This window comes from Leiobunum rupestre, chromosome 2 (assembly GCF_980474605.1).
Source record: "Leiobunum rupestre chromosome 2, qqLeiRupe1.1.hap1, whole genome shotgun sequence".
Taxonomy (NCBI): Eukaryota; Metazoa; Arthropoda; class Arachnida; order Opiliones; family Sclerosomatidae; genus Leiobunum; species Leiobunum rupestre.
Window position 1 is genome coordinate 69,702,138 of NC_143385.1, and position 16,321 is coordinate 69,718,458.

At 40.2% G+C, this 16,321-nt stretch overlaps 1 protein-coding gene across 1 annotated transcript; it reads right to left on the reverse strand.

Moving 5' to 3' along the window:
* Window positions 1-6,310: 6,310 nt before the first annotated feature.
* LOC149958892 (uncharacterized) lies at window positions 6,311-7,136 on the reverse strand. The gene is made up of 2 exons (XM_090167275.1): window positions 7,053-7,136; window positions 6,311-7,006 (listed from the first exon to the last, which is right to left on the reverse strand). Exons 1-2 carry the CDS (start codon window positions 7,134-7,136, stop codon window positions 6,311-6,313), a joined length of 780 nt encoding a protein of 259 aa, XP_090023401.1.
* Between the last annotated feature and the right edge of the window lie 9,185 nt (window positions 7,137-16,321).

A 16,321-nucleotide genomic window follows, 5' to 3' on the forward strand; every position in this document is an offset into this window, starting at 1 on the left:
CCTATTGGGTTTTATTCGCCAAATTATTGTGTTTTTTTCTGAAACTCTTATTTTTTTACACATATATGCATATTTATATATTACTGACCTGTTACTTGGTAATTTTTCAGTTCCTTTTTGGGTTTTATATTTTCATTATTATGTTTTCCCAATGTTAAAGGCGTCCGTCACAGGGAGCAGCGGTGAAAATGCCAGGGGGGTAGAACCGCACTTCTTTTTGGCGTATTTAGAAAATGTGAATCGGTCGCTGATTCCCATATATGTACTCTTCAGCGCCACTTTCCGACGGCGGAATTTAAGAGAATCATAAAAACAAAAATACGGCCCCCTTATCACTGTGATGGACCGCTTAAAATCAATGGCTAATAGTAAACTCTTTTTGCTAGTCATTTATAGCAAATAACTAGATTAGTGGGAAATGGGTACCAAGGCCTAAAAACACTCGGGGGGAAAACCTGCTCCTCGCAGCTGTTAACGTTTTTCAGTTCCTTTTTGGGTTTTATATTTTAAGTATTCTTACTATAACTACTACTACTACTACATTTCGGTCAGCAATAGTTTCACTCAAAATATATTTCGATAATAAACCATCGAAAATTTACCCTACTCCACTAACCACTCTGAAATATATTTCGATATTGAACTAACCACTTGGAAATATATTTCGTTATTGAACTAACCACTCGGAAATATATTTCAATATAGAACTAAAAATTGGATTTATCATGAATGTATCTAACGAGATACATCAAGTTTTTACATTTGTTCTACCGCAAATCTAACCGTTATATTTTATGTAAACGCAACATCTTAATATAGTGAAAAATTTATTAATTTCAATTGTAATACATAGATAAACATTAGAGGCATAAAAGGTAAAAAAGTTTAATAAAAGGTAAAAAAAGTTTAACATGAAGTCAGAAAATGTTTTTTTTTTCATTAGGACGTCTCCTTTTGTTCCTGATCTTCTATTTTTGTCCCTGGTAACTCATCGTTTTTCGGCTCATTTTCCATTGCGGCGGTTGGAGTTACCTCGCTCGAGTTATCAGCGGCAGTTGGGGCTACCTCGCTCGAGTTATCAGCGGCAGTTGGGGTTACCTCGCTAGAGTTATCAGCGGCGGTTGGAGTTACCTTGCTCGAGTTATCGGCGGCGGTAGTTACCCCGCTTGAACTATTAAGTTGCATAAGAAGATTTTCTGGAAGCTCGTTAAGAAAACCGTCATCAAAAGAAAACAGATCTGAAAGGCTAGTAAGGAACTTAAATGTAATTGTAGTCTAAATATAAAGAACACGCAATATTCCCTTTAGTAAAACTAAAAATTATTTGTCGTTAACTAAGATTATGTTGCTGCGTCTTAGCCTCTTTTTCATCAATTAATAAAGATGATTATGTGATTAAACCTAATTTAAACTACAAGTTAATTTAATTGCGATTAGAAAATTAAAACAAATAAAGGAATACCTGTCATCTCCGGTTAAATCAATTATAGATGCAGATGCAGCCTTTTTTTCCTTGGAGCACTAAAATAGGAAACGAAACATGTAAACATGCATGGACTAATTAATTTATATATTAATTAGTCCAGGATGTAAAGATAAAAATTCATGTCCAGTTTTATAACATCATAAGTAACGTATTAAATTAAGGTAAATTCCTAACAAAATTTTGCCATCAAAGTTTCCGCCTATTCACTATAAGTGCACTCGAAAGTAAAAATAACGCTTATTTTAGTATTATTAATTTAAAAAAATCTATTTTAGTTAGCTCGGCTAATACCCTATGCTTTCCCTATGCCTTTTTACCAGTGGCCGGGTAAGACCCCTTCACTTGGATTTCATCATGGCACGCGAGCTAAAGCCCTCAACCTTCATGCCACGTGAGCTAACCGACACCTACTTATGATACTACTTATATAACGTATTAACTTACCTGGGACATTCACTTATTTTTGCACCGTCTCTTTTCACTGGTGTGTTAGGGTATCCGCTTGTTGTGGCCTCCTCAATTTTGATTGGTACACTAGAAATGCTATAAAAATAACTCATTACTTGATTTACTAACACCATAAATTGCGTTGGTATAAATTCATTCAGGAGTTTTCGCACTATGTACAATCTATCGGCAGTGTGGGGGGAGGGGAGAAGTGGAAATAGTACAATCTAAGGTACGGCCAGGGGTAGGGGGTTAAACATTCAAATATCTTGCCTACGACATTGACTTATGTATTTCTAAATATAATTAACTACGGAAAGGTAAACTGAGGAAATTATTAATCGAAAACAAATTGTGGAAAAAAATTAAACTTACCTTTCGCCATTTAAATTTGCATATATCCCTTTTCTGACCAAGTAAGATCACACTTTGCCTTAAGTCGAAGCTGTCTCTCCAGGACTTATAGGCAGCTTTCATTGCTCCTTGCGCATCACGATAAACTTTGTATACGCTATTATGTCGCAACGCGTCACAGAGCATATTTATTGGAACCTCGTTTAAGTAACCGAAAGCGGCAATTTTTACTATTTGGTCGTTATCCTCAATTTTATTTTGTAAAACAATGCACGAATATCTTTCGGCCAAGAATTGGCTCCATATTCATCTCCACCGATGAAACGCCTTAACACCACCCAAGCGTTAGCTTCGCCTCCACGCATAGTAATCGAGCCTCTGAACTGAACAAATATTGGAAACCGAAATGAGTCGATTCGAACTTCGAAGTGAGACCGCTTTCCAAAATGGCAAGGATGTTACCAAAGACTATATATACGCTACGATTACAAAGACTACTAGACAGGCGTGTTCTATGGCTCAACTTGCATACCGATAGCAGGGAACACTTAACAGATAGTGCCGCCATCTCTCCGCTGGTCCAAATCGTCTCCCAGCTTCGGCAGTGGTACTAGTGGAGCCTCTAGCCGCTGGTCAAAATATTACTCTAACTTCTACAGTGGTTCGAAAGTGTTAACAGGTTTTTTCTACGGAGACGCCTGCCTAGTAAGCATAGCGTATATATAGTCTTTGGATGTTACCACTTTTCCAAAGCTACAAAAAACATCGGGTAGAAAGAATGCAATGAAGCTACTTTCGCACCCGACCGAAAATTTAGTGGGTAAAGTTGGGCGTCGGAGGGAAAGCTAAACAAAGAAATATATCCCGTTAATCTTTCTCGTTAATCTTTCTCAGTCGGAATTCGGTTTTATTTACTAATTGAATACACTCTTACTGCTATATTATACCCTGTTCGCACGGAGAAGCTAGGGTTTTACAGTCCGAACGCTCGGTGAAAAGACGGACCAAAAAAACGGAGGTGGACCTCGAAGATGTTCGCCTCCGGTTTTGTTATCACCTAAAGGGGTGAGATACCAATACTTTTCTTCGGTGAGAACAATTGACGGATTACGGGAAGTCCAGTTCCGAGAACATATGCACGTCCGAACGCTTTATGGTACCTTCTTTTCTTAAAATATTAGGAAATACTGAAAAACCCAAAGGAAAAGCCTACTTCAACACTTTTCATTTTAGTTTAAGTACAAATTTGTCACGAGGACATAAAAAGGTGATTTTAATTATACTAATAATTATTCCAGGGCAGGTCACTTCCTTGATCAACAACGCACCCCTCAGATGATTAAATCCGATTTATTCATGATTATAATGATTAAATCCGATTTAATCATGATTAAAGATTATATCGTGATTAGAGCACCAGAAAATTGAAATAGCTGTGTGTTGTAAAATCGGTGCAGAAAAAGAACGAGCGAACGGTTTCCGGAGTTACAAAATGCTGAGAAATAGGCGCCACGAATATCAGCCGAATTCGTTGGAAAGTTTCAGGCCCAGGAAAATCGACGACATGGAGGGTGTTTACATACGTAGCGTCGAACCATTCGAAGTCGCACCGTTACTTATCCTTTGGCTCGACGCGTTTTCAAAACGGGTTTACAAGGTCGAACTTTGACCGACGGGAGATCGGGGCGATCTTTTTTTAGGGTTTTTTTTTTGGTATTTTTAGGAGGGCTTTCCAGAGTGGAAATGGACGCGAATCAAATTGGTCAAAGCTTATTTCAGTTGTTTAATATTTTTTGGTTTGTGACATATATATACAACGACACTATTTGAAAAAAATTATTTTACACTCGCGTCTGGTGTTAATAGAAATACTTCAAAATCAATTGCAAGCTAGACGTCGTATCTTTTACAACAAGTTAATCGTTGAAAATGTTCATCGCAATAATGTTGCGCATACCAACCCAGTAAGTGACAGAAATAATAACTCACGAATAAAAAGTACCAAACAGCAATTTATTGATCGTTCATGTCTACTTCGAATATTAAACAACACTGCCCATAATATTTATACAGAAAATCAGAATATAAAAAATAAAGTTTAGATAACAATCATTTTACTCTGCTATTAAAAAACACATAACAAAATATAAAAACGTGTAGTTGTGAACATCCCGGTGTTCTTAAAATATAATTTTAATTATTCAGATTACATTATTCCATTGGTAGTTAGCATAATTTATTGATGGGTCGCTGCAGCACACAGTCAGTTGTCTTGACGGTGACCACTCTTACACAACCGTCCGCGCCAGAATGTATCTCTGGTATTCTGCCCAGCTTCCATTTGGTCGGAGGAAGATCTTTGTTCTTAAGTAGGACGAGATCGTTGACATGTAAGCTTCATTTGACTGAAAACCATTTAGGTCGTTGTTGTAATCGGGAAGGTATTCATTGTTCCATCTACGCCAAAAGTGCTGAAGGAGTTGTTGTCCCAACTGCCATCGTATGAGATGGTTTGTTTAGCTAGTCGTTAGGTCCGGTTCTGGAATTGCAGTCAAGGCGTCACCAATCAGGAAATGTCCGGGTGTTAAAGCCACAAGGCTGTCGAGATCAGTTGATAATGCTATACAATTCAGGCACGCTTTGACTTGGCACAGTAAGGTATTCATCTCTTCGAACGTCAAAGCAGTCAGTCCCACGATTCGCCTTAGATGAGACCTCCAAAGGTGGGCGCGCTGGGAGGATTAAAATGGCTGAGAATACCTTCATTTGATATCAACCGTGAAATTGCACTGCGACTACTACGTGTTGTCGTGAACTTTAGAAAAACCTTAAGTTCTCGATTTGCACCGTGGAAGTTGGACCCACAGTCGCTATAAATGATGTCGGAGCTCTATCCTCTTCGACCTGTGAATCGTCTGAAGGCAGCTAGGAAGGCATCTGCAGTCATGTCGCTGACAATTTCAAAGTGAATCGCTCGGGTTACAAAACAAACGAAGAGAGCTACGTACGCCTTGAAATGGTCCAGCGTAGTCCACACCGCATCGTAAGAACGCTCTAGCTGGGTTGACGCGTGCTGCTGGTATATCTGCCATTTTTTGCTGGAGGGTGGTCGCTTTCTGTCGGACTCATGGCACGCAACGTCGAATATGAAATCTGACCGCATCTCGAATGCCGAATACCCAGAAGCGTCGCTGAATCACTGATATAAGCAGTTGCGATCCGGCATGTAAATGCCTTAAATATTCATGGACAAGTATCAGATCTGTTAATTTGTTTCTTCGTGGTAAGATCATCGGATGGAGTCGATCGGTATTCATTTTTTCTCTTTGAATCCGATCTCCAACTTGAAGTAATTCATCTGGATCAAGAAATGCATTTAATGACAGTAATTTACTTTTTGACGGATTTGGTGAATATGTCTTTAGACATCTTATTTCTTCACTGAAATTTTGTTGTTGAACAGTCTTTACTCAATATTTGAGTGCGGAGTCAATTTCGGTTGCAGATAACGGACCAGTTGTCCTGTTAGGTTTGGGCGTTCAAGTGTTTTTCAGGAATCGATTGATGTACGCCGTAACTCGAAGTAACACGGACAATGATGAGTAATTAAGAAGTAAGGACGCATCTACCTTACCCAGCGTAGAAAGTGCAGGAATAGGTCGAGCATCGAGTAGGCACTCTTCAGTTTCGTCTGGAATGACTTGATGGTGGGATTCCCTAGCCTGATTGAGCCAAGACTGCCCATTCCACCATAATGAATAATTGCGGAGTTCTCAATGTCTGCCGTCATTACGACAGCGTGTAGCCTGAAACGAATCAATAACAATATTAAGTCATCTTGAATTTTGGGCCTGACAAGCATGAGGTCGTTTGTTGATTTAGCTGACGCATCGAAAATTACTCTAATTTTTGTAGTAGTACTGCTCTCTTTGACCATGGCGTGATGTGGTAAATAGAATCCCTTATGAGCAGTTCTTTCTTCTTCATAGAGCAAGGACATGTGTCCGAGGTCGATATATTATTTCACGAATGTCCGATATTGTTCGTACACACCAGGATTTGTACCGCCATGTGTCGGGATTCTCCAAGTTCTTGATGACCCTTTAATGAAAGAAGAACTGCGTATCTTCCGTCCTTGTTGCGGGTGGTGAATTTTGAGAAGCTTTCTTCGCATTGAAGTTCGTCGACAGTGAGTGATCTTTTCGGACATATCTCTTCTAGCTCCCAGAATCTAGACAATTGGTCATCGATTGTACACAAATGAATTTGGACCATTGGATGTCGTTGTTCTGGACTCATCAATCCCTTCGGACCGGAAATCACCCAACCGAAGACGGTGTTCAATTCTTTGACCGTGCCCGGTCGTACCGTGCGAAAACCATATCGTACTAGATTAAGATAGACGTCAGCACTTAGCAACACGTCGATAGGACCAGGTTGATGAAATGTTGAGTCCGCCAATTTTAGGTTCTTGTTATGAGTCCAGGAACTAATGTTAATCGGAAAATTGGGTAGATCGTTAGTAACAGTTCTCATTACCAATGCGTCAACCTGGATTGGGCCATCTCCATTGTTTAGTCTGATGGTAAACTGGACGCTTCCTCGTGAAGTGCCAACGTCGCTGGCTCCAACTCCTGATATGGTGCCCATGACGTTTTCGTTTAAGTTGTAGTTTCTTGCAGCATTGTCCAGAGCTAAAACTGGCTTGTGAGCCTGAATCTAACAATGCTCGTATTGATCGTAGTTGCCCGTCTGAGAGTTCAACCTCGATCACTGCCGTGGCTAAGACAACCTGGGATGATGTCCAAGATTCTCTTGATACCAAGCAATTGACTCCATTAGAATTCATTGATGACTCTTCAGACTGGCTGGGTTTGTTGCGCTGTTGCGGCTGTTGCGGCTGTTCGCTGAGCCAAAGGATCGTTAAAGAATCTGCTAAGTGTCTCTGCCCTTCCGATCAGTTCGTTGAACTCAGTTTCATTTGTGTCGAAATCTATGGCAGTACTGGCTAATATAATAAACGTTTGAAGCATTTCCAACTCATGTACAACTCTCTCCGCTTTGCCTTGGTATAGTTTTACTGCGGTGTCCATGAGGGGATAAGTTGCGTGACTGGTGACAATTCCTTCAAGTCTTGTTAACTGTCCATTGATGCCACATCGCTTGTTGATCAGATAATCCATACTTCGTTGAATTAGATGACTATCACGAACCGAACTGTCCCACACGCCAGGATTAGAAGACCAGATCCCTCAGTTAGAGTTTTAGCGGCTCACTGATGTAACGAGGATCCGGCTCGACGGACCAATAGCTAGAAACTGATAATAACAAATATGAAACTAACTGTAAATATCTTAAGGTTCGCTTTCGAGTCCATCTTCTTGCGCTTTGGCTATCGTTCTTGAGATTAAACTTTCGTTCATTTCTTCGAAATACTTTAAGCCTGAACAAGACGCGTCTCCTGATCCCGATTTCGATCACAGATTTTTCTTTAATAAATTCCGTTTTAAATTTTTCCATTTATTTATAATTTTTGGCCAATCCTTATTTTTAAACCCTAATTTTTTCAACTCTTTTTCGATATTTTTAAAAACGTCTGCATTATTCCACCTTTTCCCTTCTAAAATACTTAGCAGCTTTTTTTCATGAATAACATTAATCAAAGCTTTAATTTCCGAATCGGTAAATCTTTTGCGGAAGATTTTTATAGGGAAAAACCTCTACGAAAAGGTTCGACAGCGTCTTTATGGCGATTTCGGGTCGCTCCAATTGAAAAAGTCTACCTCATGCTGTCGCACCTTTCTTCCAAAAATGGAGCGATACGTTATGTCGAATTTTTGCGTTTACATGACGAACCAAAAAAAGATCGCTCTGTTTGTCGCGTAAAGTGTGACCATGTAAACGCGGTCTAAGAGGGGGTTTACATACGTAGCGTTGAACCATTCGAAGTCCCACCGTTACTAATCCTTTGGCTCGACGCGTTTTCGAAACGGGTTTACAAGTGGCTCACTCCTGTAATCCCAGGCGTCCGAGAGGCAGAGTTTGTGGATGGCCGTGTGAGGACGACCACCAATCCCCCAACGGGTGGTAGGAATACCTCCGCCACGGGTGTCCTCACCCCGGTCCCCACGTATCCCCCCGTTGGCGGGGCCGTTACACATATCTCGCCCTGATTAATCAGTTATTGTGTGCCGGTGTTTAAGGCTTTGGGTCGACACCGATGTGTGGACGTCAAAAAAAAAAGTGGAAATGAACGCGAATCAAATTGGTCAAAGCTTATTTCAGTTGTTTAAAATTTTTTGGTTTGTGACATATATACAACGAAACTATTTGAGAAAAATTATTTTACACTCGCGTCTGGTGTTAATAGAAATACTTCCAAATCAATTGCAAGCTAGACGTCGTATCTTTTACAACAAGTTAATCGTTGGAAATTGTAACATCGCAATAATGTAGTGCATACCAACCCAGTAAGTGACAGAAATAATAACTCACGAATTAAAAGTACCGAACAGTAATTTATTGATCGTTCAAGTCTACTTCGAATATTAAACAATACTGCCCATAAATTGAAAGGACATGATAATAATACAGAAAATCAGAATATAAAAAATAAAGTTTAGGTAATAATCATCTTACTCTGCGTTTAAAAAAACATTACAAATAATAAAAACGTGTAGTTGCGAACATCCTAATGTTCTTAAAATCTCATTTTAATTATTCAGATTACATAATTCCATTGGTTGTAAGCATAATTTAAATTTTAAAGCTCTAGACCTGACTCAGGTCTAGAGCTTTAAAATTTTAACTCAATGTTAAGGGCCTGATTTCCAACTAATCGCACCTAATCCAAAATACCTGAGATGGTTATTAATCTAAATTATAAGAGTGATTTTAAACGCTTCCCCCTTATCTCTTTTTTATATTTTTCCTTATCTATTTTTTTCGGCTCTTCCGAGAGTGTTTCGTTATCGGCCTTGACGCGCCTGCCCTCGCCCCGCAGATTGCGTACGGTAAAATACTATAAAAGCTACTCGCGGAAAGATAGTCTAACGAATCTCAACCAAAATAGCGAGCTGGAGCTGTCCGCATATTTCCCGTACCCGCCTGCCCTCGCTCCGCAGTTCGCCAATGGGGGCGGCGGCGGCGGCGGCGGCGGCTCTCATGTCCCAATCTCGATCGTATAATTTCGGTCCCCGCCCGCGTGGGGCTGGCACCGAAAGCGGATCCTTACCGAAAGATAGCCCAACAAATCTCAACCAAAATAGCGAGCTGAAGCTGTCCGCATATTTCCCGTACCCGCCTCGACCCGCCTGCCCTCGCTCCACAGTTCGCGAACACAGTAAAATACTATAAAAGCTACTCCTGGATCCTTACGGAAAGATAGTTCAACGAATATCAACCAAAATAGCGAGCTGGAGCTGTCCGCATATTTCCCGTACCCGCCTCGATCCGCCTGCCCTCGCTCCGCAGTTCGCTAATCCTTGCCAATGGGGGCGGCGGCGGCAGCTCTCATGTCCCAATCTCGATCGCATAATTTTGGTCCCCGCCTGCGTGGGGCTGGCACCGAAATAAAAACGTATTTCGAATCTGTCAAATCGAACCGGACGTTTTTGACGCCTTTAATCACATTTTCCAATAAGCTTTGCCCTAAGTCATTACAACACTTTTCGAACGTTCGAAGGTAATAATTTAACTCCCCTCTTTTCCTAAAAATGGGTGACCATCTAAGTAAGTGCTTGAAAAACGGTTTTTTAATCTCGTAAATTTAAAATTAAATTTAATGCAATGCGTAGCTTAGAGTTCTTAAAATAAGTCATATTCAGTGCTGTATTGCAGTTTTAGTGGCGGGAAGCTAGTACCTATGCAATGGAATTACGTTACGAATCTGATGATGTTGAAGATGATATACAGGGTGTTTTCATTTGATCGGCGCAGGCATTTTTCTCAAACACTATACCTTCTAGACATGTGAAATTTTCAGTATGTACTCTCTGGGTGGAGATCGTAGTTATTTTTGAATTTCAGAAAAATCGTGAAGTTTTTCATGGTTTTAGAAATTGTAGTTTTTGAACGCTAGGTGGTAGATGAAAAGTTTCAATGAGTAAGTTGTAGAGCATACTTGAAAATTTCTAATGGAGTTGGTATGGTCAAAATTGTAAATTTTGTCACTGAAATAATAGGTCATGAAAAATAACAAGGTGGTAATACCCAAATGTTTTTACGCCTCATGTTATTGTAATGATTGTCTGTGAAAACTGAACATGTTTTGAGCCAAATCATTCTTTTACTTTTAGAAATTAAGTGTTAGAACAAGTGCAATTATTGTAATAAGGAATTACAGAAAGTTTTTTTACAAATACGGTGCAATAATGCCACCGTCCGCGATGAAGCATATTCTGGAACGAACCACAGACCATATCTCGAGTAACGAGTTGGAACGCTGCCATAATTTTCTGGCTCAAATCGTCTTCGCTAGTGACTGGCGTCTTGCATACTTCCTCCTTGACGAATCCCTACACGTAAAAGTCCAGCGGTGTCAAATCTGGGGACCTAGGAGGCCATCGCACTGGACCATTCTTCCCAATCCAACGTTCAGGGAACTCGGTGTTGAGGTATTGCACCACATGTCGTTCCTGGTGAGGAGGTGCACCGTCATGCAATAACCAAAGGTGTGGCAGATCGACTAAAGGGACATCTTCCAATGCTTCTGCTACTTCATTTAGTAGAAAAGCCAAGTAGCTCATCCCATTAAGCCGATTCGGAAGAAAAAATGGCCCAATGACGCGATCTCCTAGTAGGACTGCCCAGAAGTTTAAACGGAATTGTACTTGATTGTGATGTGGAAATCTCCAGTGCGGATTTACATCTCTCCACATTTGGTTATTCTGGCCGTTAAATGGGCCGTCCCTTCCAAAGGAACACTCGTCGGACGCCAGGATCAAACGGAGAAAATCTTCGTTGGCATCCGCCATGGTACTGAACCAGTTACCAAAATCCAACCTAAGGCGCCGAATACCATCGTGAAGTGCTTGGTGGAGCGTGGCATGAAAAAGGGTGAAATTTATGGTGGTTAAGGACACTCCAGACATAATATTTTGACAAGTCCAAATTGGAGCATGCCATTCTTATACTTGCTCGAGGGTAAGCGCCAAAGTAGGCGATGATCTTACATATTATTGTTATGACTCGCAGGTCCGCAGAATCTGGTATTCACATTACCGTCTCCTTCGAAGTCAGCAACAGCTTGGAGAATAGTGTGGTGGTTTGGTTGACTGTCAGTATATAACATTTGAAACAACCAACTTGTTAAACGTGCGTTTCGATGACCATCACCGTAGTATATCTCAACCATCCTGGACCGCTGTTCACGAGTATAAAGTTTCATACTTTTTTACCGGATTACGTAGATATAATGTTTTTCAAACAAAGCGGTGGCACTTTAAATACTAAAACAAAACCCCATATTAAATGAATCAGAAATGCAAAAAAAAAGCTTTCGGAAATTCAGTTGGCATAAATTAGACATTTTGTAGACCCTAAAACCTACTTTTTCTTGTTTATTAAAAAACACCAACTTTTTGTCCCTAGAAAACGTGTGCGGGGTCCTACTGTAATTCCTTATAAAATTGCACTTGTTCTAACACTTAATTTGTAAAAGTAAAACAATGATTTGGCTCAAAACATGTTCATTTTTCACAGAGAATCATTACAATAACATGAGGCGTAAAAACATTTGGGTAATACCAACTTGTTTTTTTCATGACATATTATTTCAGTAACAAAATGTATGATTTTGACCATACCAACTCCATTAAAGGTTTTCGAGTATGCTCTACAACTTACTCACTGAAACTTTTCGTCTACCACCTAGCGTTCAAAAACTACAAATTCTAAAGCCGTGAAAAATTTCACGATTTTCCTGGAATTAACAAATAACAACGATCTCCACCGAGAGACTCCATACTGAAAATTTCACATCTCTAGAAGGTATAGGTTTTGAGAAAAATGCCTGGGCCGATCAAATAAAGACACCCTTGTAGTATTAATAGCTTTAAAAACGTTCAAAATTTATATGTATAAATTAATTTAATTTTTGTAAAAACATTTACAACCTTTAAAAATCAACTCACATTGAAATTAAAAATGCTTTTCTTAAACAGTTGCAATCGAAATAAACTTCAAAGGAGTTAAAGACTTTTGCTGTGGAGTCCGTTGTCAAAAAAAATCATCAAATGAGATTCAGACCGAAAACGAAATCGCCAGAGACGCGTTTAACAGCAACTTCACTTTTTGAAATTAGAACGAAAATTAAACAATTGTAATTTAAAATTTTCAAGTTTGTTTCATCACACCCGACGCGATAAATTTACGGGAATTCATTTAAATTAAATAATCCAGCTGACTTCGCGATTCCCCTTTTAGATGAAAAAGGAGAAATCACAAAAATTGCCACTTTTTGCCTAGGAACAGTTAACGATTCTTTCTTATAATTGGTTAAGAGCACAATTAACTTTTTTCAAGTTATTCATTTTAAACCTTAGATATTACAATATACTAATTGACTCTTAGCTATTTCCGCTATCCACCTGTTATTGAGAGGACCAAAACCAGGTTTGTTTTAAATCATCCCAATTATCGCGACTGATTAACTGTGAACTTATCAGTGGAAACAAATTAAACTAACAAGTCCTGACTTACCAAACTTTCTGAAGTATCAACTTAAATATTAGACTTTTATACCTTACTAACTTCTATTCATTAATTTCATTTTCATCTCTTAAGGTTTAACGTAACCAAAAGTATAACATCTTAATCTAATAACACAATTAATTTAAGATCTTAGCACACAGGATTTCTTCGACGACAGTCTTGTTACACTACACGTATTTCTTTAAGTCTTTCTCGTGCGAGCCCGTTCTCGCACAACAATGACAACCATCACATTTATCACACTAACTACTTATATACCCGCACATAATGTTGAATCAGCCTGATTTTTTTAAGAACTAACAAAAATAGTTACCCATGAACAAAATACAACACGTTAGACTCAACCGTTAGTTGCGCTCGCCTTTATAGCGGTCTACTAGTTTTTTATTAAGTAAGATAGCTCGGAAAAATAAAGCTAAGATTCGAACTGTTTTATTTACCTAGTTGGTTATTGGGGGTTCTATAAATTTCCGCTAGATGGCGATACGGTTCTAACCTTCCTTTTAATTTTCCGCGACAGTAACGAATATCTACATTTCAAACGATCTACAAATTATATAATTAACGGCAATAGTTTACAGGGTTTATTAATTGATCCAAAATTTGTTAAGAATTTTAATAAAAATTTATTTATCGTTATACGCGGTATAAAGGCTCAACATGAGAACGTAAGTGACTCACGATTTCGGTCAATATGCGCAGTTTCCATTTGCGCGGTTTCCGTTTACGCACTTTCTTATTGACGCTTTTAATATTTGCGCAGTGGTCATTGGCGCAGTTCCTCAATAGCGCAGTTTACCATTTGCCCAAATTTTTCCCTTTCCTTACTTTTACGTTTCCGCAGTTTCCTCATTAGCGCAGTTCTCCGTTTCCGCAGTTTCCTCAAAAGCGCAGTTCTCCGTTTCCGCAGTTTACTCATTTGTTTAGTTCACCATTAGCGCTGGTTTCCATTTGCCCAAATTTTCCCCTTTCCTTACTTTTACGTTTCCGCAGTTTCCTCATTAGCGCAGTTCTCCGTTTCCGCCGTTTCCTCAAAAGTGCCGTTCTCCGTTTCCGCAGTTTACTCATTTGTTTAGTTCACCATTAGCGCTGGTTTCCATTTGCCCAAATTTTCCCCTTTCCTTACTTTTACGTTTCCGCAGTTTCCTCATTAGCGCAGTTCTCCGTTTCCGCCGTTTCCTCAAAAGTGCCGTTCTCCGTTTCCGCAGTTTACTCATTTGTTTAGTTCACCATTAGCGCTGGTTTCCATTTGCCCAAATTTTCCCCTTTCCTTACTTTTACGTTTCCGCAGTTTCCTCATTAGCGCAGTTCTCCGTTTCCGCCGTTTCCTCAAAAGTGCCGTTCTCCGTTTCCGCAGTTTACTCATTTGTTTAGTTCACCATTAGCGCTGGTTTCCATTTGCCCAAATTTTCCCCTTTCCTTACTTTTACGTTTCCGCAGTTTCCTCATTAGCGCAGTTCTCCGTTTCCGCCGTTTCCTCAAAAGTGCCGTTCTCCGTTTCCGCAGTTTACTCATTTGTTTAGTTCACCATTAGCGCTGGTTTCCATTTGCCCAAATTTTCCCCTTTCCTTACTTTTACGTTTCCGCAGTTTCCTCATTAGCGCAGTTCTCCGTTTCCGCCGTTTCCTCAAAAGTGCCGTTCTCCGTTTCCGCAGTTTACTCATTTGTTTAGTTCACCATTAGCGCTGGTTTCCATTTGCCCAAATTTTCCCCTTTCCTTACTTTTACGTTTCCGCAGTTTCCTCATTAGCGCAGTTCTCCGTTTCCGCCGTTTCCTCAAAAGTGCCGTTCTCCGTTTCCGCAGTTTACTCATTTGTTTAGTTCACCATTAGCGCTGGTTTCCATTTGCCCAAATTTTCCCCTTTCCTTACTTTTACGTTTCCGCAGTTTCCTCATTAGCGCAGTTCTCCGTTTCCGCCGTTTCCTCAAAAGTGCCGTTCTCCGTTTCCGCAGTTTACTCATTTGTTTAGTTCACCATTAGCGCTGGTTTCCATTTGCCCAAATTTTCCCCTTTCCTTACTTTTACGTTTCCGCAGTTTCCTCATTAGCGCAGTTCTCCGTTTCCGCCGTTTCCTCAAAAGTGCCGTTCTCCGTTTCCGCAGTTTACTCATTTGTTTAGTTCACCATTAGCGCTGGTTTCCATTTGCCCAAATTTTCCCCTTTCCTTACTTTTACGTTTCCGCAGTTTCCTCATTAGCGCAGTTCTCCGTTTCCGCCGTTTCCTCAAAAGTGCCGTTCTCCGTTTCCGCAGTTTACTCATTTGTTTAGTTCACCATTAGCGCTGGTTTCCATTTGCCCAAATTTTCCCCTTTCCTTACTTTTACGTTTCCGCAGTTTCCTCATTAGCGCAGTTCTCCGTTTCCGCCGTTTCCTCAAAAGTGCCGTTCTCCGTTTCCGCAGTTTACTCATTTGTTTAGTTCACCATTAGCGCTGGTTTCCATTTGCCCAAATTTTCCCCTTTCCTTACTTTTACGTTTCCGCAGTTTCCTCATTAGCGCAGTTCTCCGTTTCCGCCGTTTCCTCAAAAGTGCCGTTCTCCGTTTCCGCAGTTTACTCATTTGTTTAGTTCACCATTAGCGCTGGTTTCCATTTGCCCAAATTTTCCCCTTTCCTTACTTTTACGTTTCCGCAGTTTCCTCATTAGCGCAGTTCTCCGTTTCCGCCGTTTCCTCAAAAGTGCCGTTCTCCGTTTCCGCAGTTTACTCATTTGTTTAGTTCACCATTAGCGCTGGTTTCCATTTGCCCAAATTTTCCCCTTTCCTTACTTTTACGTTTCCGCAGTTTCCTCATTAGCGCAGTTCTCCGTTTCCGCCGTTTCCTCAAAAGTGCCGTTCTCCGTTTCCGCAGTTTACTCATTTGTTTAGTTCACCATTAGCGCTGGTTTCCATTTGCCCAAATTTTCCCCTTTCCTTACTTTTACGTTTCCGCAGTTTCCTCATTAGCGCAGTTCTCCGTTTCCGCCGTTTCCTCAAAAGTGCCGTTCTCCGTTTCCGCAGTTTACTCATTTGTTTAGTTCACCATTAGCGCTGGTTTCCATTTGCCCAAATTTTCCCCTTTCCTTACTTTTACGTTTCCGCAGTTTCCTCATTAGCGCAGTTCTCCGTTTCCGCCGTTTCCTCAAAAGTGCCGTTCTCCGTTTCCGCAGTTTACTCATTTGTTTAGTTCACCATTAGCGCTGGTTTCCATTTGCCCAAATTTTCCCCTTTCCTTACTTTTACGTTTCCGCAGTTTCCTCATTAGCGCAGTTCTCCGTTTCCGCCGTTTCCTCAAAAGTGCCGTTCTCCGTTTCCGCAGTTTACTCATTTGTTTAGTTCACCATTA